The following is a 22753-nucleotide window of genomic DNA, read 5'->3' on the forward strand; positions in this document are numbered from 1 at the left end:
CTTCAGTGCTCTGGTTTGGTCTAGTTTAGTAGATGAGTGTAACAGAGGAAATATTATGCAACTACAAAGAGATTTTTTTTATTATTATTCAGTAGCCCATTGGAATTACAATATCCGTATTCTAATGGTCCAAACAAACAAATGAATCTGAGTCATAATCAGATAAACAAACAGGATTTTAATGTTTGACCTCTTGACCCATAATCACTGATATTATCAAGACAATAAAAGATTAAAACCTGTTGGTGAGGACAAAGTTATAAAAATAATATAGAATTTTATTTCCCCCCCTCGTGTCAGTTTCAAATATAGAGATAGGTACGTTTTATTTTTTATATACTATTTGTAAGGCTTTGATACATTTTGATTTCTATCTGACATCATTTGAGAAAAGAGTGTGTGTAGGGTTGTTTGGCATTTGGTGTATGAAATAATTAGAATTAGATGATCTGAACATTGATCTGTAAATATACGCATGCAACCACCAGAAATACTGAGGGCACAATTTTTTCAGCACTATATAGTGCTAGAATTATGTTTGCTAAGGGCCGTGTGACAAAATGAGCTCTCTGGCCAGAGAACAAAGCTTCTCAGTCAGCCATACAAACCAATATCTTTTCCCATAGTTACATTTTAATATATTTGTATAGTGCTTTTCACAACGCATACTCTTCCAAAGCCGATTTACAAGTGAAAGTCTTTAGAAATTAGTGTTTCAATTAGTGATTGACAAAAAGTCAATCTTTTTATCATAAGTATATCAATTATGATTAAATTATTTTGATTTTAAATGATTAACAATTAAAAATTGATAAGAAAATTCATTTAACTTTATTTTCTCACTTTTTTTGGTGGGGAAAAGAAATAATACTCAAAAATATAGAAGTGTAGGGGGGTGGAGAGAGAGTTTGTAACCATAACTCTACAAAAGCATACAAAAATAACTCGGGCTCAACCAATGGCTTGAGTTTGAGGCGGGACAATTATAACAAAGAGAAAGATCATCACATCTTTTTGTATAATTTTTATTTATTATTATTCATGTTGTAAGATGTTATCAGGAAAAAAACAAAACAGTATAAAAGTATGGAATAGGTTTCCTAACATGGCCTGACTGGGGACATCATACTATGATTGTTCTAACCATGGGGCATTGGTGGGCAATAGGGAAATATGGCTGATGTACAATGTCAAAATAGACTGCCTGACTCACATAATCAGCTCTAGAAAATAATAGTCTTCAAAAACTAACAGATGTTTTTGTTAATAAGTGCCAAATACTCTTAAATTCTGGTGTTTGAACTAAGAAAGAGCACCATGACAATAGCACTTTGCTTTAAAGGATACCTCGTAAGTGCAGTTTTAATTTCCATCATTATAAACATTACAGAAATGACCAAAGATACATCGCTGTCATGTAGAACGATCTCTGTGAGTGTAGTTGGGCCCTTGAAACAAGATATTTAAACCTGCCACTTGACTGAAAATCAAAAAGTTGATAAACAGAAAAAAACGAACAATAAGTCAGTGTAACCCCATGTGCGAGTAGATGTCAGTGTGGGAGTCTTGCTACAGGCCGATGGTGTAAGAGCGCCCGGCGGGGTTGTGAATGGCGGAGCATGTAGGCTCGGTCACAGCCCATTCATACCAGACCTTCTTTCCATTGTTACACCTCCAGAACCTCACGCTCACATTATCACCGCAGGACAGCGGGATCGGCTGCTGCACGGGGAGAGAGAGGGAAAGAAATAGGTGTTAGGATTACATTCCCAATGTGACTGTACGCTTTAGCGCATTAACTGTGGAGTTGATAAACTGCCACGCTTTGACAGCTGGCTCCAAACCGAAAGTTCTAATTGTATTTATGTCCATGACGCACTTTCTTACCAAATGGTATTACAAGAAAATGCATACATTGTGTGATGGTTTAGATAGCAATGGAGGACTGAGATGAAACACAGCAGCATTAATAATACATTATCAGTGTAACTGTACAGAAAGGGGCTGTTTACACCTGGCCACTTCATGCGTTTTCTCAGATCGGATAGCTATCTGATATATCAAAACGATTCCATTTACACCTGGTCACATAAATGTGTTTTTGCAAAACGGAAATAAATCTGATCTTCAATTCCCGCGCTATATGCAGATTTAATGGAGTGCACGTCAGCGAAAGCAACAGATATGAGCTGCATTTTATTGATCATCAGCTAAAATTTCAAAATCAAAGACCGCAATAAGAGAGAGGAGCAACAGCCCTGTAAGATAATTTTGGTTCTTTACTTTTAATGAAGATGATTGTGCGTTAAGCGTCTGCAAATTACTTTCACTTTGATTTGCGCTAATTTGCACGTTGGCTTGGCTTGATGCTCATCTGCAGCGATGTGTGTTACAGTAGCGTCGTCATATCTGGCTATAACACGCTCTCACACGTTTATTTTTTAGCATTTTTGGGAGAAGTAAAATTTACATGTGTGGTTTCAACAACCAGATGTATCTGTTCATCTGGAATGTGGCCCAGACCACCTCCTGAAGTGGTTTGAGCGATCGGATTCAAATCCGTCTCGAATGCGTTTCGGAGGGCTTTTACAACTGGTCTTTTCACGATCGGATAGCTATCCAATCACAGAAAACACATGAAGTGGCCAGGTGTAAACAGACCCTTAGATAAAAGTCAATTATAAAGATAAACTGACTGCTAAGATGAAGCTATGTGAAAAATGAAAAATTTTAAGGTAGCATGGCATGCATACATTTAAGAGAAAGCATACCAAAGCGCATAGCGACGAATGGAAATGATGAATAGGCATGCTTTGATGAATAGAAAGTTCAAAAGCATAAACAGTGCATAACATTGTATTAACATTGTAAATGTCTTTACTGTCAGTTTAGATCATTTTAATACTTCCTTGCTAAATAAAAGTATTCATTTCTTTCTATAAAAATCTTACTGAACCCAAAGATTTGAACAGTAATGTATGCTTGCATTTCATTTTGTAAAAAACAAAACAAAAAACAAAGTGTAGAAAAAAGGTCTACTGTCTTGCACTTACTTTCAAAGGGAACAGGATGGGGAACCAGGAGAACATCCCAGGAGAGTGTGTTTCAGGTTTTATACCTGCAAAGATGAAGAGATATTAAGATGTTGAAAGTACCACACTAACAGCACTTTTGTTCAGTAAATCTGACTTGATACAATTTAAACACTTTATAGCTACAGTTTGATGCATTCTGTGTAGATTAATAACCATTTGGATGTAAATGTGATCCACCCTCATGTAAATTAGATTTTAATGGCGATCAAGTTAATAAGGCAATGACTCTTAATTGCCCTCTCCCAATAACCATGTCAATTTGTGGCCATTAAAATACTCAATGTGGTAACCCAGAAGTTACCTTTTGTTTAAATATGAATAGTCTGGTCATGCAGCAAGTGTGAATGAACAACGCAAGCCTTACATTGTGAAATGGGCCTTTAAACTGACCCGGTGTGCCACAAACACTGCTACTACATGAGACTTACTGAGTGTGACATCTTTGTAGAGTGTGGCCTCGAAGTATCCAGCAAAGCCGTGAAGCACTGAATTACATCCCACGGAGAATCGTAGACATTGATACCGGTTATTATTCATATCTGTGCAGGATATAAACCAAGAGTTAAAGGCTCAATAGAAAAGAAAGAAACTAGAGGTTGGTCTTCTTGTCATCTATATGTCTGTCTCTGCATGATCTCATACCTGTGGTAGGGTGTATGAAGGTGAAGCAAGGCTTGGGGTCTGCAAGTTGGTGGAAGTTGTGTAGTCTGACAACATACGGTGTCTCAAAATGACACTCTGGGTCTTTGTCCCGTTCCCGACAGCCTCTGACTTCATTATATAGTTTAGATGAGGACAACGGAGCCAGGAAAGACGTGTAGGAGCAGGGAATGCTTACGCCACCATCTAGGAGAAAAAAAAGAAAGCTGATCAAGAGATGTAAAATAGGGCGAATTGAAACAAAGACAAAATTGATATCATCCCAAACCTTTGAGGAAGTGCTGTGCTCCATCAAGGCACTCGGGTGAAAGCTCATTGTCCCCGAATGACCCTAAAAGCTCGCTCACAATGATATCTGCTTTCTCTGGAGCCGTCCATTCCCTCATGTCACATGACACAACAGTCACTTGATCACCCCACTCCTCAAATTTCCAGTTCTCCAGCCTGAGAAAGTGAAGGGGAAAACAAAGCTCTGCTGATTTCCATGGAAATTATTGCATTTGAAATCCCATTATTTTATCTTTGACTGCATACTGGGTTGAAGTTGAAGTGTCTAATTTCTGTACAACTTCTACAATTTTTAATTTTGCAAAAAAAAAACAAACAAACAAAAAAAAACACGTCACCTTTAAAGCAAACATCACATTTGCTTATTCTAAAAAGGTTAATGAATTCAAGAAATAGAAGTAATCTAAAAGTAAATAGTAAAAAAAATACATATAATTTGAGATCATGTGACACTGAAGACTGGAGTAATGGCAGCTGAAAATGTAAAGCTTCACAGGAAAATAATCATTTTGAAATAATGTTAAAAATAGAAAAAGCAGCTCTTTTAAATTGTAATCATACTTCACAATATTTCTGTTTTTATTGCATTTTTGATCAAATAAATACAGCCTTGGTGAGATTTCTTTCAAAAACATAAAAAAATCTGTAATTCTAGTATTTTATTGTTAAAAGAAAGGGAGAAAGGAAGAAGTGTCACACTTCAGTGTTAAGTTACTTACGTGACTACAGCATTAGGGTTCTTCTCAACAGCATATACGCGCAACTTCCTCTTAGCCTGGTTTGCAGCACGAAGTGAGGCGTTTACCAGTGGACCACGACCTGCACCTAGTACCATCAAAATCCTGAAAGGAAAACTCAGCGCTGACATAGTCTGCCAAGCAAACATCAAATCTCTGCAATTTTAGTTAATTAAGAACTGACAAAGGGGACACCTGGTACTGTGTGAAGTCACTTACTGTACATTGGTTTCCATCTGCTCTTCAGGAACTCTGTCTAGCAGACATCTATATACAGCCTGTCAGAAAAGATAATTCACCACAATTAACAGTGGTAGTAACAACAGTTCACGCTACATTTTTGTTTTCTCAAGTGGTGCCTTTCCATCGCTACAACGAAGGGTGCTGGTTCACAACTGTTCACAAGTTTAAGGTCATTAAGGTCAAGTTAAGGTCAGGATTTTGTTTCTGAAAGAAAAGGTCTTGTTCACCAAAACTGCATTTATTTGATCAAACATTATTACAATTTAAAATAACCTTTTTCTATTTTAATATATTATAAATTGTAATTTATTCCTGTGATTGCAAAACTGAATTTTCAGCTTAATTACTCCAGTCTTCTACGTTTACAAGCTGTCAATATTCGGGTTATGGTCGGGTTAAGGTCACTATTTGGGTTTCTGAAACATTCGGAATAACCCGTTTACATGCGTGAGCAGAGAGTTACTCCTGTATACATGGAATTTGTAATCAATTGGCAATATCCCGATGTAAACGGCGACGCACGGTTAGCGTCTGGACGTACGGACAACCTTAAGACGCAATATGCGTCATTTCCGATTCTTCTTCCTGTATCCAAAGACAACACCAACAGCAGCAGCACGCAGATAATGAATAGTTCGGGGAAGATAGCGATCGCCTTTGTTTGCGCTTTCCTCCTCGCTCCAAAAGTGTGGTGCTGTGCTGCGTCTCGCCATGTTTACCTCTACTTATTGTTTACTTCCGGTATACTGCACGTGGGTTTCTGTATGCGCCGTCTCTACTCAAAAGACCAAGATTCCTTGCGAATAGAACATGCGCAGAACACAAATAAATGTTCCTTTTGATGGGGATATGCCGATACGCGTTTACATGACCAAATATTCGGGTTAGAAAAGGGGTACCCCAGGGATCATATTCGGGTTTTTAAAAACCGGGATATGAGCATATTCGGGTTTTTGCCGGTGTTTACATAGCCGTGCACGACCGGGTTATTGCTAATATTCCGGTTTTGAACGGGTTATTGGCTGCATGTAAACGTAGTCATTGTCACATGATCCTTAAGAAATCATTCTAATATGCTAATATGGTTTGGAGCTCAAGAAACATTTCTTATTATCAGTGTTATCAGTGTTAAACAGTTAAACTGAGATAATTTTTTTTCAGGATTCTTTGATGATTTTTTAAAAAATAGAATTTCTTTTGTAACAATGCAAAAGTCTTAACTGCCACTTTTGAAGATTTTATTGTGTCCTTGCTGAATAAAAGTTAGCTTCTTAAAAATAGAATACTGCCCCCAAACTTGTGAACGGTAGTGTATGTAATTGCTAAGGTGCTCTGAATGTTTTTAACATTTCTATGTAGTTGCTCGGGTGTTTCCTTACAACCCCAAATAAAAATATTCCTCCTCAACACTATTATATTGTGATGATCATGTATGGCTGAGTTCCCTCCTTCAATGCATGTCCATGGAATTTTTTTGTCCATTTTATTGATAATTTAATATAAGATCTAATGATGCAACAAATAGCTCTAATGAAAATGACTAACTGGTGATCAACTGATGATAAGATTCTGCTTTCTATTAGCAAGTCCTTTTAACTCACCTGTTGGTACTGAGAATATTTGATCGGATCCTTTTCAAAAACTTCATACGTCTGTGATTCCAAATTGTCCATTAAAGGCTGATAAAACAATCAGGCATCACATTAGTATAATCAAAACCAAAAGAATCAATATTGTGCTAAAAAAACGCACAAGGCAAAAGGTTTACGCTTTGGCAGACGCACCTGCAGTGGTGACTGTAGGTAATCTTCATAGCCTTTGGCGAACAGCTCATAGGCATTAGGTGCTGGACGGTTTTGGTTGAGGTACTCTAGATACTGCAGATACGAGCGCAAGTCTTTCTCACTGTGGCGGTTCGCCCCTGTGAAAATAAACTGAGCCTCCAGCTGAGGAGACCTTAGATAGTTAGATAACCGCACTGAATCTAATGAATGTGACATAATATTGGTAACATTTACCTTGAAGAGGCGGAAAAGAACTCGCTGGTGGGCTTTTGAAAGGACCGGAAATCCTTTTTTATTGGTTAAAAATATGCTGGTGGGGAGAATGGCTGCTTTGATCGGCTCTCCAAGCCACTTGTCGACCACCGTGTCAGATGGCAGGTCTTCTCCGATCTCAATTGCTTCACACAGAAGACAAAAAAACTGAGTGTTTGCATTCACAGCTTCATTTTTAATAGACAATTATAAGCACTGGACATTTGAGCTTTTATGCTCTTACCGAGGCAAATCCTCTTGTTATAGTCACAGAGTGTTCTGAATGAGTGCCACCTGAAGAGGAAACGGGAAATGAAATGAACAGAGGCCGAAGATTGCTTTGTACTTCATGCAACCGAGTGATTTAATTACAGAGCAGACCCAAATATAGACTAGGAGAGACTGTCACAGTCATCCTCGATGGGATGTTTCATTAGATAACTTAATATCTACTTTTAATTGAACAAATGGCTTTGTTTTAGCTGTCTCACCATCCCCAGGTCTTCTCATCATTGCTGCCATCGTCTATTGGTTTAGATGGCTCGTTCTCAATGAGATCTTCACGCGTGTCCTCAGTAGCCAACAGTGGAACTCGTATCCAAAACTATGTAATTAAAAACAAACCAATTTATTCCTAATCAACTAAGAAAGCAGCATTACACACAATAAAAAAGCAACCAACTGAGAAAAACCCAATGGATTTGTTTCTGCTTGCACACTGATGCATCACAAGAGGCTTAGCATTATAATTGAGTTGATACTGTGTCCTTATTGGAACAGAGGTTGTCTTCGTATTTTGAACAAATGTTTCTAATGACTTACTTTCTAATAAGCAAGCATGACAGGAAAATGTCTGTCCTGAATGTACACGAAGTGTGGAATTAATAGCATTTAGACTAGCATTACAAATCATAAACAATTAATGCAGTCAATTAATCAAAAATGGTATGATATGCAGAATTAAATCACAATTCTAATATGCTGATTTGACATTTCTTATTATCATCAAAATTTTGAAAACAGTTGTGCTGCTTTATAGTTTTGTGGAAACAGTGATACACTTTTCAGGATTCTTCTATGAATAGGAAGTTCAAATAAACAGCATTTATTTGAAACCGAATGCCTTAATTTTGTTGGTCTACACATGATGATTTCTGGCAATTACATCAAATCTTAATGTTTATTCAGTGTCCATAAGCACTGCGCTTAAAAGACAGTGTTTCAAATTACAAACAGCCGATTTTTGACTTATAAAATCAATTATTTGGATTTAGACGGCACTTTAAGTTCTTAACATTTAATTTTTTTATACAATTAAGCACATGAATGTGTAAATCTGACAGCCTCTTTAAGTATTGCAAAAGGATCTTATCCCTTGACCTTTATGGATAATGCATATAGTATTATTTTAAATAACAGATGGGCAGCAAGCAAAAATGATAATTGGTCTATTCACACCACTAATTAAATTTCCATCAGTGAAAAAAAGGGAAGCAGCCAGAACGAAGATTGTGTGTAAATCATAGGCCAAGGGTGTATACATAAAAGAATAATGGTGTGTTTCGGAGCATATTTGTTTTCATTCTATGCTACAGACTGCCATTACCATGCAAGAGTGATGTCCTGTGTGGATGTGGTTGAGCAGGATTCGAGCCAGGTTGGCATAGTGCGGACCCCTTAGGGGGATCATGAAAGCTGGCAGCCCGAGATAAGCACAGAAATTGAGCTCCTGTACCACCGCCTGCAGCAAGGGCACAAAAGACATTAGAAGGAGAGATCACATCAAAATAATCAACAAATCTGCTTAGCTTCCTCTCTGTTGGGCAGATCTCCAATAAATGGTCCTCGTTTGCATCCGACTCTTGATTACATCTACAATAATACTGCAGTCTGTTTGAAGGAGCCCAATCGGGTCAAGATATTGTACACGTAATTTATGACAACAGTAGGTTACAGCAAATTAATATCTGCCTAATGAATTCAGATTAGATGAGGAATGTTTAAATAAAAAAATTATATATAAGGACCTCAAACATACAGATAATTACAAAATAATAATAAACAGAAGACAGTGTGAACATACTGCTTCTGAATTCCTGCGCTCTGTGGTCAACTCTGAGTCTGTCTCAATCCAGGAGGACAGCTTTCCCACGATAAGTGTGTTCCAATCTAATGAAGAAAGAATGTTATTCTTATTACATTCTTAAGAATCGTATTATTACAAAGATTTAATCATAATGTCTAAGTGCATGTAACTCTGTAAATGTAATTACACAGAGCATCATGGATAAATGTAGAACATGTTAGTTATTCAAGCTTTAATTTCTTAAAAAGGAACTTAATGAGAAACTGACATTAAAGGGGTCTTATCACACATCTTTATTCCTATTATTTTGTCCCCTGAGGTTCGCTTAAAAGCTAGTTAAGGTTTTTGTGGCAAAAATAGTCATGATTTAGGTTTCATGACTGTTTTCCAACCTCTTTTTGACCCTTAAAATAGAATAGATCACTTTTAAGTCTCTCTTTGAATGTGAAATGTGACTTCACCGCCAGGGCACAACACTAAAGGCCATTGCACACTGAGTCCGAATTTTTCATATGCGTTTTTTCGTGTTCGTCATCCTAAAAATTCGTCACGCACAGAAACCTTGCACACTGAGCCCGATGCGTATTTTTTACACATTTGCTGAAAAAAAACGCAAACAATACAAAATGGATTCGTCAAGCAGTGAGGATGATTTTGTTGCCGTCTCTTCTTAAAAAGAAAAGAAAGAGGAAATATTGGGTCCATCCAATTCTGACTTTGCGCCGAGAGGAAGGAGAGTTTCACCTCCTAATTAAGGAGTTATGAAATTATCCCGAGCGATTCAAAATTTACTTCAGAATGTCAGTAGAACAGTTTGACGATTTGCTAGCGATACTGGAGCCACATATTAAAAAGAAGACCACCAATTATCGTGACCCAATCCATCCTGAACAGAGACTAGCAGTATGTCTTAAGGTATGGACACACACACACATATACACACACACGGCCGGCCGGCCGGCGGAAGCACTGGGCAGACAGAACAGCTGTAGCCTACAGGCTTTATTTTTTTTTAACCAAATAATACATTAGTATTCGAATTGGCTGCTCAATCACTCCTTAATCGATCCGAAATTTCGATCAAATTGAAAGGAGTGGTTTATATATATTGTCGTTCGCTTGTACGGTGGCTCTGAATAGTCAAAAATCCTCTCAAAACGCTGCCTGTGGATGCGAAAAACGCAGAAAATCTAACCCAATCCGAATATTTTTATTACGGACGAAAGTTACGGAGGCAGTGTGCAAGCGTGATTGACATAACGTGAGGTCGTATTTATTTTTTAACGTCTGAAAAATTCGGATGCGAATTTCGGACTCGGTGTGCAATGGCCTTAAGCCCAACATTTTTACTTGTCCTGACAAAATGTTCACTGGCTCCACCACAAAAAAGTAATACATAAATTAAAAAGGCCTAGTTATTGTCTTCATTGTTTTTGACCCATAGTCTTATAAGGTTGTGTGACACCCAAAAACTACAAGCCTTAACTCTAAATTTCAAGCCTAAATTTCAAATATTGTTAAAGACAAGTAAACTGTCAGTAATAAAATAAGGACAAATAATCAAATTACAAGCAATAGCACAAATACAATAGAACAAACAAACAAATAAAATAAACACTGTTTTTCATGTTTCCAGTTAAGTCTAACAGTAATTTTCAGGTAGGGAAAAATAATCAAATGTAAAATAGCACAGAATAGTCTTCACTGTATACATTATATATAGATTAATTCTTATTAAGGTTACAAAAGTTATTAAGTTAAGAGCAGCGAGTGTTTTTTTTTTTTTTTAAAGCAAAGACAGCAGGAGGTTTATTGGGCTGCTGTCACTTTAAGAGCTGCATGGATCCAATATACTGTTACACATGCGTTTTATTTCTCAACTGTTTAGATTCATTTAAGATATAACAGACTCCTTTTACTAGGATACTCGCCGAGACCGGCAAGACGACATGAAAGAGCTCAATTTTGCATTTGGAAGCTGTCTGAGAAGTGGCTTTTTGGGCACGTGCTTCGGATGTGCGTGCACACAAAACTACTCACACTATAGAATTGAGTTCTCTTTCGTGTCTTCTTGCACTTGAATATTTAAATTGGCAAGGCTTAAAAACACATGGAAATGATAAACTTTTGTGATGCATCACTGGCCCGCATTTTACTGTTATCATGCAGATGTTTTTGAGTCCTGAAAGTTACAATATGTTTTCATTGATTGATATCTATGATATACATCAGGGTTCACCAATCTCGGTCCTGGAGGGCCGCTGTCCTGCAGAGTTTAGCTCCAGCCCCAATTAAACACACCTGAACCAGCTAATCAAGGTCTCATTAGGCATACTAGAAACTTTCAAACAGGTGTGTTGGAGCTGGTTGGAGCTAAACTCTGCAGGACAGCGGCCCTCCAGGACCGAGTGAACCCTGATATACATAATTGATATATGTGTACATGGATATCCATCTTTCATATATCAAGAAAATTTCTAAGTTATGACATGACCACTTTAAGAAAGTTTCTAAAAAAATGCATGTAAATATTTACTCATGCAATAGTTTCTTTATATCTCACCTCTGCCACATAACAGCAGGTCAGAACGAGTTTGGGCTCCGGGTCGTGACTTAGCAGGGTCCAGTTCAAACTCCCGACGGAACCGCGGGTGGAACAACGGCATGCACAGGAAATCAAAGCTATAGGACAGAATGACATGTATTTAGACAAACAGGCACACAAAGAAAACAGATATTGGCTGCATTTTATGTTTAAAGTTAATGGCAAAAGTCTTCAATGGGGAGAGGTCTTCAAATGTTGTTTTGGACTTTATGGATCTTTGCTTAGGAATCAAAGTATATATTTTTCAATTCAGAAACACAAAGCTTGTTTGGCATCACACACAAAAAATTTAAGTTCATAAATAGAGGGATAAATCATTGGTGTTATTCAACTGTTAAATGATCATCAGTCATTCCAACCTCTCCCCATCAGACGATGAGGTCAGACTTTTTAATATAATGCATGCATCTCTATTCACCTTTCCCCCCACAAAGCCATCTTATGGAATAATCCAGATATTAAAATTAGAAATGGATAAAAAAATGTAATAAGTGGTTTAATAATAATAATAATAATAATAATAAGTTACATTTATATAGCGCATTTCTCAGCACTCAAAGCGCTTTACTTAGAAGGGGGGAATCTCCTCAACCACCATGGATGATGTGACGGCAGTCATAATGCATCAGAACGCCCACCACACACCAGCTTATTGGTGGAGAGGAGACAGAGTGATGAAGCCAATCAGTGTATATCCCCCAATCAGGGGATGATTAGGAGGCCATGATGGACAGAGGCCAACAAGCAAATTTGGCCAGGATGCCGGGGTTAAACTCTCCTACTCTTTTTGAAGACGGTTCGAGCGACGCAAAGATGTCCGTTGAATCTGAACGTGTTTGGAGAGGGATTGTGGATGGTTTGTTAGCTTTAGCTGATTTCTGCGAAAGAAATTGTCCTCTCAATTATCATTTTGTATAGAAGAGTTTCACAGTTGAGGGAAGACGTTGCAAACGCAGCGGATAATTGTGGTTGTACAAAAAATGGAAGGATTTGTGTTATGTTTGATGAGGCACAGAGTGTCATTCAACGACTGAGTCCCTTGGACTGTTGTAGCCGTCACGCTATTGTACTTCCAAGCGTTCCTGAACACCACCAGTCGTTGGATGTACCAGCAGAAAAGGACAGTCCAACGAAAACTTGCACATGATGGTTTAAGGTATGTAAAAGAAATTGTTGTGTCAATGTTTCCAGAAAGAATAGCCTCCTATGCCTTGAACGGCCTGCACGCGTTAACTACAGCGGTCAATCGCATGACTGACTTTATAGTATTATATAGAGCATGTAGACACATTAGGCTGGAAATTTACTACAGTTAAGTTGGTTACGTGAAGGGGGGAAACTCTTGAATGTATGCGAGTGCTTTAAATGGCAGTGAAGTCGGAATTTGTTAAAATATTATAATACAATTGTATTATGTAAAACTTTTGTGTGATACTTTACTATGATTAAAACATGCATTGTTTTTAGGAAACGTGACTTGAACACCTCCATTACGAATGAGGAGTTGGATAGAATATTGGCGGAAATACACCACAGATACCCCAATGCTGGCTACAAGATGATCTTGGGACACATAAGATCCAGGCAACTGCGTATACAAAGTAGGAAATGTAGCAAATATTAACATATTAATCATCTAATGTCTCATCCAGGTTTGAAATGAACAGATTTAAGGATGCCTTAGGACGGCCCGACGCCGACGTTACAGTGTACCAGCTCCCAACAGTGTGTGGAACATTGATGGGAATCATAAACTTATTCGGTTGGTGTCAAGCATTTCTTTGGTAAAGATAATGGATAATGTTGCTAATGTCTAGGGTCACACAGAATCTGCACTTACAGACCTAAATATAATCCTTTACACATGTCTACAAAAGTAGTGGTCAACAAGTAGGGCAAGATCAAAAATGCAGACTTTTTTGTATTTTTTTTTGCAGAAAGAACCAGGCACGGAAAATGGTGTATTCTTTCAGATCTATCAGAATTTAAGACTATTACACCATAATTGGTAGCTGAAAACATAAAACAAAACAAAATATTTAATAAATAAAACTTTGTGACTGATGGGAATTTTATTTTGTAGACATGTGTAAAGGATTATATTTAGGTCTGTAAGTGCAGATTATGTGTGACCCTAGACATTATTATCCATTAAAGCTGCTCTAAGTGATGTTGGGTGATGTCACTTCTTGTTGACGTTTAAAGTATTAGGCTTGTTCGACTTCATGCAGCTCTGCGCAGACCGATCGGCGGCTGACTTGAAGCAGTGCATGCCGGTTAGAAATTTTGTCGACTTGATACAGCGCCAACGCCACGTGACTGTGACGTGTGCCATCAAAGTACCGTGTGAGCGATTCGAGAGTAGCCAGAGAACTCAGCCAGCGCAGCTTCTCAAGAGCGGCTGCACGAGGGCTGATGACGACAGCTGTTCCACGATTGGCCGGATTCACCGCATGACAACGATCACGTGTGTTTCGTGTTTATTCGACCACATTTAATTCCTCTAAAGCTCACAAATCAGTTTTTTATAACAGCAAACACTTTTTTCATGTAGTTGCGGTGTTATATTGTGTCATGTTTGTCAAATTAAAACTGATTAAAAAACATTGACTCCACTTCATTGATAGTAGCTTATGTTGAACTTTATTCTTGTTCAAACAGATGCTGTATGAAGCAGTACATAAAGTATTGAATGAAAATGTCTCAGAAACATCTGTGTATTATTTGGCAAATATTGCATTTATTTCACTTCAGCTGTGGTAAAGTATGCAAACACCACGTGAACGGTCACTACGGGAACTAGAAAGTGTCCGACTTCACGTCTCCGTTTGCAGCTCCTCCCCGTCTGCACGCGGCTACTCTCGCCGATCGGTTACATCCAGCCGCAGCCGATGTCGAACACACCTAATGTCAAACAAAACGGAGGCTAGCTCGACCCTCCCTCCTCCTCATCCGCGCACTAACCCCCCAAACCCCACCCCCAAATATTTCTTGTTGGTTATTGGCTGGAACAGTTTGTTATATTTTGTGGTGGGGGTTAGCCCAGTTTGTTTTTGTGGAGCCTGGGGTGTCTGCAGAGACAGCGTTTTTTTACAGTGTGTTCAGGGGACAGGCAGCTAGCGGATGGTGAGGAGATGTTTGCGCTATGTGACAAAAAATGTTTTGGCTTAAAAAATGCATGACATCGCGCAGTGGTTCTCAAACCTGTCCTGGAGGACCCCCAACACTGCACCTTTTCTTTGTCTCCCAAATCAAACACACCTGATTCAACTCATCAGCTCACACCAACCGAATAAGTTTATGATTCCCATCAATGTTCCACACACTGTTGGGAGCTGGTACACTGTAACGTCGGTGTCGGGCCGTCCTAAGACGTCCTTAAATCGGTTCATTTCAAACCTGGATGAGACATTAGATGATTAAAATGCTAATATTTGCTACATTTCCTACTTTGTATACGCAGTTGCCTGGATCTTATGTGTCCCAAGATCATCTTGTAGCCAGCATTGGGGTATCTGTGGTGTATTTCCGCCAATATTCTATCCAACTCCTCATTTGTAATGGAGGTGTTCAAGTCACGTTTCCTAAAAACAATGCATGTTTTAATCATAGTAAGGTATCACACAAAAGTTTTACATAATACAATTACAATATTTTAACAAATTCCGACTTCACTGCCCTTTAAAGCACTCGCATACATTCGAGAGCTTCCCCCCTTCACGTAACCAACTTAACTGTAGTAAATTTCCAGCCTAATGTGTCTACATGCTCTATATAATACTATAAAGGCAGTCATGCGATTGACCGCTGTAGTTAACGCGTGCAGGCCGTTCAAGGCATGGGAGGCTATTCTTTCTGGAAACATTGACACAACATTTTCTTTTACATAACTTAAACCAAGCGTGCCGCACAAGCCCTGAAAAGTGAAGCCAAAACGTCTCGATCGCCCCCCGGTGACTGGTCCTAGTATAGGTCATAAACCCCGCCTCCCCGTGTTATTCAACGGGACTTGAGACCAACTAAACAATTTAATTACACTTCAAATATCTTTTTTCCGAAGGTGGTTTCTGTCATTTACTGTAGTTTTTATCACGCTGATGTAAGTTCAAGTGTTTGTTTTTAAAATAAGTTTGTTTTTAGTTAGTTATTTGATGCTATAAAAACGGTGGTGTGACGTCATGATTGACAGTTTTGATTGACAGGTTCTCTGAGCGAAGTAGTCACTGAAGCACCAACAGACTTTTTTTCGGGATCTGAGGACTGAGGAGATTGGAGCTTTAAATTTAATATCTAAATTTCTATAATTAATTATTTCACACCGAGATTGAGGGCGGGGCCTTGATTTCGCGGCTTTACTTCCTGCTCACTACTGCGCAGGTCTGGTCCCGAAATCGCTACTGCGCACAGTGCGCAGACTCAAACTCCAAGATGTCAGCGCCATATTGGGACACTGGCTGCTTCACTTCTCACCAATGGAAGAGAGCGAAGGGGCGTCGTCCATATTTTTTTACAGTCTATGACTTAAACCATCATGTGCAAGTTTTCATCGGACTGTCCTTAGCGACACACCAATACATCTTGCCGTCTCTTCTGCTGGTAACGTTACACCCAACGACTGGTGTTGTTCAAGAATGCTTGGAAGTACAATAGCGTGACGGCTACAACAGTCCGAGGGACTCAGTCGTTGAATGACACTCTGTGCCTCATCAAACCAGCCGCGGCGCCAGCATTGGGCCCAGGTGGGCCTGGGCCCACCCATTTTAGGTCCGAGCCCACCCATTTTCTACTATGGTTTTGTATGTTTCTTCATTCGGATCCATTTGCGATCCATTCCATTCTAAACAAACAACGCAGTTTACATGCTTGTCCTTGTCACATTATTCATTAAGATAATAATTAATAAATGCATGCACAATTATCAGTGAACTTGATAAATGTTGCAGATATGTTTTACTATAGTATGCACAAACAAATGCCTTTCAACAACAAATGTGTGCAAAATTCAGAATAAAATGAATATGCAGCAATTTGTACAAATAGAGAGTCTGTAGGCCTACTATATGCATTGTAGCTATTAAATAAGCGCATTTAGTTTCATATTTGTTCAAATATTATAATGTTTTTTTTTTTTTCATCTATGTTGATTATGAAAAGTGACCAGCACGAGTAAGATAGGATGCGCAATATATCGAGAGACATGGAGCGGGTCAGACATGATTTTGACCACTTCATTAAGTTTTGCTTTGTAGAAAGCCTTTCTTTGAAGTAAATTTCGTTTTGTATAAATTGTATCTTAATTTTAATAATTTTTTTAATCAACCAATTGCCTGTATTTAATAAATAAGAAGCAAATAGCAGACAATATAATCATGACATGGCGCCGGCGCGGTCATTTGCATTGCTCTTGAACTGGAGCGCATCTCATCATGAATTGAACCGAAACTCAGTGTATGCCTCACAGACATGAAATATATCATAAGAAAGCTTGAAATGTCTTTTTAACAATTTAAACCGAAAAGAAATAGGCTGCTACTCTCTGATTATGTAATCCATGAAGTGCATTTCTCTCTATAGGCGCGTTCACTACGGAGATGGCGATGAATTTGAATTATATAAATTTAATTATAGTGATTGTTTTTTACTTTTGAGCCCTGGCGCCTGCCTCTGAGGAACTATTTGCACGTCCCTGGCAGTTGGTTTGTAAAATATCTTCATTGTTTTGTCAGATATCTTGATTTCGTCTGAAGATATGCAGAGAAGTGTGTTTAGTGTATAGATATATACACTAGATGTCGCCTTGGCTACGGCAGTTCATTGGAACGAATGTCTTTAATGCGAAATCTAGTGTATATAAATCTATGCACCAGTCTGCGTACACGTCACACAGAAGGAAGCGCCCGCGCCCTCAGATCACTTGGACGTGGCTGTGTTATAAGAGGCAAAAACGATATAAATACTGTTAATTTCTCACACAAACCGCTCGTTTCGTGTCTTAGGCCATCAATGTGTACTTACGATGGGGAATTGTTTAATTTGGACGATGGGGAATTGTTTTAATTTGGACTCTGTGCATGCTCTTTGAGGGGGTGACCATAGACCTGCATGATATGACTGTCAGACAAGAACGGTTTGACCTAAAAATATCAAAATTGAAACTACTGCGGAAAAAAAAAGACACCTACATCTTGGATGCCCTTGAGGTAAGCTAAAACATACCAAAATTTAATTTCAAAGTGAACTATCCCTTTAAATTCAGGTAGGCTACTGAGTCGCTGTCCTTAGTGCTGCAGAAAAGCGCTGAAACGGAGATGAAGGGGAACCCGGCTTTTTTTTTTTTTTTTGGCTTATTTTAACTGGCCCATCCAGTTTTCTGGAGGCCCACCTACAATCAAAATCCTAGCGCCGCTAGTGCATCAAACATAACACAAATCCTTCCCATTTTTTGTACAACCACAATTATCCGCTGCGTTTGCAACGTCTTCCCTCAACTGTGAAACTCTTCTATATACGAAATGATAATTGAGAGGACAATTTCTTTCGCAGAAATCAGCTAAAGCTAACAAATAATCCACAATCCTTCAACGGACATTTAGCGTCGCTCGAACCTATTTTTTACAGTCTACCTCGAACCCGTCTTCAAACTCCCGCTGTAATGACGTATAGTTTCTCTAACTGTCCAATGACAGACAGTGCGTGTTATATTATATATACAAGTGGAAGATACTGTTCAGCGCTTCAAATTGAGGCGAAAGTTGATTGGTTGCTCCCACGTGTGTACTGTCCAATGGCATTTTTTTTTTTAACTCGATTGACAAACGGATAAATAAAAGCATTTGGGAAAACGACAAAGAAAAGCATCTTGGAAATAGAGAGAGAAAAGGTTTGCCAAATGCTTTAAAAAAAATAAAGCGATTTAACATGTGCATTTAAAATGATTTATTAATGTGCTTTTTATTGTTTTATTAATCTACGTTTAAAAACATGAATTAAATAAACTATTTTAAATTTGTCTATTTATTTATACATTTAAAATGTTTATTTATTTATTTATTTATTGTTTTATTACAATACATTTAAAAACACGAATCAAATAAACAACTTTAAAAATGTCTATTAATTTGTCCATTTAAAAGTGATTTATTTATATACATTTTTATGTTTGAATTATTAATTTGAGAAAAATTGATTCTTCATTTTAGCACTCCTGGTCCTCCATATACAATCACCTCCACTTTAAATAACAAATGAACTGAAGCAGCATTCAATAATACTTCTGCCACAATTGCGCTGGAAAACGAACGTCACATCAACACGATTGAATAAGTCCATTCAAAAACATCTATTAAATAATAAGGCGAACTTATTTAATTTTTAATACTTATTCTAGAGATATCCATAAAGGTTTCAAAAGAAAGCCATACGTTACTGGCAAAAATGATGTGCAGACTCATGTGTGCAGATCTGGAAGCCGCTAAGCTAGCAAATGCTCATGTGCATCACGTGCAGAGACCTAGCCGAGTGAACTTCAACTGAACACACTTCACTTCATATAGGTTCAATTCTGAAATATGTTTTCTTAGTTACTGCTCCGAAAGCTCCCCTTGCTTACCCTAATTTGGCGACCGCGGCGAGGGTATCCGCCACTTCGGGAACACAACTCAAATCTCTCCCGCAGGAGACCCTGCTACCTGCACTGCCGGACGCCATCGTTAGGAGACTGGATGGGAGGGAAAATTAAACTGATAGAGGACTATGGAGAAACTGAAGTCATGTTGGCTCAAAACAAGCGCGCCTGCACTCAAACAACCATGCGGCGGTGGATCCAAAATGGTGATGGTCTGAATCGCAGTTTCTCTTTCTCATACGACTCTCGCGAGACTTTAGAATCAGAACGAGGTCAGGCTACGAGGCAGACAGACACTACAGACGTGATGCAGCAGACTAGAAAGAGGCGAACTTGAATTTGCTCCAGTAATTTTGAGATAATGTTTAATTAGTTTTAAGGGATTGCGTCGTTTATGTAATAATCAGCTTGTTTTTAATACAACAGGATTATCATTATAAACTGAGGATATAACCACGGCAACGACGCATTATTTTAATTGAATTGAACACTTTCCAGATTGAACCCGTCGTATCCCAAATGGATTTTGCACTGGAATTTTACAGATAAAAGAATAGGCCTATTTGAGGGCTTTACTATTGCCTTAAGTTGAGTAACTCTTCAAAACATAATATTAAATTAGTTATTCACATCACTAACTAACCACTTACCACAGGGGATGTGAAATTCACTTTTTTATTCACCAACAGACAAACTGGCTAGTTAAGTTATCGGTCATTCAGAACTATTAGCCAAAACAAAATCAAAAAAAAAAATCAGATAACAAACTAGATTACGAAACCAGAATCCACTTTATACTACTTAGATTAAATATGTATTATTAAATCTGATTGCCATACTATACACAAGTCATTTCATTTGAATTCAGTGTTGTAATCCACTTGGTTTAAGTCTACTCCTCGTAAACCTTTTTGAGAAAATTTTGTGAGATTTGCATTTGAGCTTTTGTATGTGTATGAATAACAGACTGAGCTCATCAGCACTTTTATGATTATGTTTGAAGAGTCGCTTCAGTGTTGTGCCTCAATGATGACCACAGAAGCATATCAGATAAAAAGGGTAGCAAAGATTTTTGCTGAGACATCACAAGGGCATGCTTATGTACATAAGAATGTGAATACTCTCCACCTCCTATATAAATCACTGGTCTCAGAAGGGTCTTTTTTGTTTGCGCTTCTTCCTAGGCTCAACATTGCACCAACTTACTAGCTATTTTCTCACTAAAAGGAAAAATGGCTCTTCAGGACGTTTGTGATTTCCTGGAGACCCTGGATGACAGCAGCCCGTGCACTTATCTACCAAATGAGATGGGATACATGTGGAAGACACCGTTTGAGTTTGACAGAGACAGTCCTTTTCATTTTCTTTCCCCCCCTCAGCAGAACAGCAGAAAAAGCAAGGCCCCAAATCTTCTCTCTTCTACTTTCTCATGTCTGTCACCTCATCAGCAACCCTTTCAGCTATCACATGGTACAACGACTTTGGGTTTTATATTTCAGGATGGCGTGATAGCCGCTGCAGACACTCGCGCCAGCTGTAAGGGTCTAATTTGCTGTCCGATAAGTCAGAAGATTATGCCCATCCACTCTCACCTGGTGGTCAACACATCGGGCAGTGGTGCCGATTGTATGCTATGGGAACGGATCCTCACCCGTGAGATGAGGCTTTACCAGCTTCGTCATCGCAGGAGACTAAGCGTCAATGGAGCTGCAAAGCTGCTCTCCATGATGCTTCATCCATTCAAAGGCACTAATGTGTGTGTGGCAGCTACTCTATGTGGATGGGATGGAGAAGAAACTCAGATACGCCAGGAAACCCTACGGTCTAGCATGAAAGTGGCAGATGTTAAGGAAGCAATGGAACAGGATACCACTGCAATTTCAGTTGAATCTGCTCTAGGTAGTGAGAAAATGGCCTCAATAATTGAACAAGAGGATATCTTGAAGGACACTCATGCAACTGTTTTAAATCAAAATACAAAAAATGTTCTGTCTACTTTTGGAGGACGGTCTGGTCCCAGGGTGTGCTATGTTTGCAGTGATGGCCTGCAACTGAGAGGAGAACTAATATCAGTGGGCTCAGGGTCACCCTATGCATACGCCGTGCTTGATGATGGTTGGAAATGGGGAATGACTGTGGATGAGGCGGTGGCACTGGCCCGGGAGGCTGTTTTCAGAGCCACTCACTGGGATGCCTACTCTGGGAATAATGTAGACCTTTTCCACATCACTGCCCATGGCTGCAGACGCAGAGACAGAGAAGATCTGAAGGAGGAGTACTACAGAGAGAGGGAGAGAGAGAAGGAGAAGATCAGGGAGAGGGAGAAAGAGAGACAGAAAACAGTGGGGTGAGCTGGTTGAAAGGGAAGGTGATATATATTCAGTACATTGTAGATAGGAACTCAAAAGGTGGAAAAACAAAAAGACATGGTGAATGTGATGGACTGAAATAGCAGTCGTTAGTAGAACAATTTCAGGTGGTTTACTTGACAGAACATAAAAACAATTCAAAATGCACAGAGAAAGCTAGTTCTCATAAACTTTTTATTTAAACCAAATTAATAAAATATTTTATCAATACACTGCATTTTTTTTCAGACAAACAATTGTAATCATAAAAACATTGGATTCTCCTTGATGTTGTTGACTAAGAATGGATTGATTTTGTATTTTAAATCAATATTATTCACCAATTTCATTAAAGTCAACAAATTTAGTCCATTTACAATAATTGACAATGTACTTGCAATAAATGTTGCCTTGTATGGAAGTTAAAGTCATTCAGTAATAATTTGAGAAAATTACAAATCAATGAAACAATCAGTTTGAAAATTACCAACCTTTTGAGTAAATAGATAAAAAATAATAAACCATTTCATAGTCCAAAATTATAGTCCACAATTTTTTATCTGGAGACCCAAGCATTGACACTAATATTGTTTTTTCTTTTCTCCATGAATGTGTTATAACAATCATTATTTTAAGCCTGTTTTGGGGTGAATTGTAGAAAAACTTAAGAATAAATTTAATAAAATTATTATATATCAAATATTTACTTAATAAATTATTAAATTTGTTCACACATGATGAATCGGAACCGCAAACTACTAATCGAACTATTTTTCCCCATATCTTTAACCCCTGGTTTCACAGACAAGGCTTAAAGCTAGTCCTAGACTTAAATAACTAAAAGCTATCTTAAAATATGTTTGGTCTCAAGATGTGCACCAGTAATGTTTTGTTTTTCTAAGGCACATTTATAAAAGATACTTAAATGTCCTAATTGAACTAAGGTAATCCTAGCTTAATCTAAGATCTGTCTGTGAAACCAGGCCTATATGGCAAAAATAGTGAGAGTGTAATGCGGTTCTGAATTCAGC

General features: G+C 38.3%; 2 protein-coding genes across 2 annotated transcripts; one reads left to right on the forward strand and one right to left on the reverse strand.

Moving 5' to 3' along the window:
- Positions 1 to 999: 999 nt before the first annotated feature.
- Positions 1000 to 19529, reverse strand: prmt5 (protein arginine methyltransferase 5). Its single transcript, XM_079877110.1, has 16 exons — positions 19360 to 19529; positions 11709 to 11827; positions 9143 to 9228; positions 8666 to 8800; positions 7551 to 7663; positions 7304 to 7353; positions 7042 to 7205; positions 6808 to 6969; positions 6625 to 6702; positions 5000 to 5058; positions 4763 to 4885; positions 4024 to 4199; positions 3738 to 3941; positions 3524 to 3634; positions 3054 to 3118; positions 1000 to 1722 (listed from the first exon to the last, which is right to left on the reverse strand). Exons 1-16 carry the CDS (start codon positions 19455 to 19457, stop codon positions 1570 to 1572), a joined length of 1896 nt encoding a protein of 631 aa, XP_079733236.1. The 5' UTR covers positions 19458 to 19529; the 3' UTR covers positions 1000 to 1569.
- Positions 19460 to 21778, forward strand: psmb11a (proteasome 20S subunit beta 11a). Its single transcript, XM_079877111.1, has 2 exons — positions 19460 to 19586; positions 20559 to 21778. Exons 1-2 carry the CDS (start codon positions 19503 to 19505, stop codon positions 21723 to 21725), a joined length of 1251 nt encoding a protein of 416 aa, XP_079733237.1. The 5' UTR covers positions 19460 to 19502; the 3' UTR covers positions 21726 to 21778.
- The last annotated feature ends 975 nt before the right edge of the window (positions 21779 to 22753 follow it).

This window comes from Squalius cephalus (assembly GCF_949319135.1).
Source record: "Squalius cephalus genome assembly, chromosome: 7".
NCBI classification, from domain to species: domain Eukaryota; kingdom Metazoa; phylum Chordata; class Actinopteri; order Cypriniformes; family Leuciscidae; genus Squalius; species Squalius cephalus.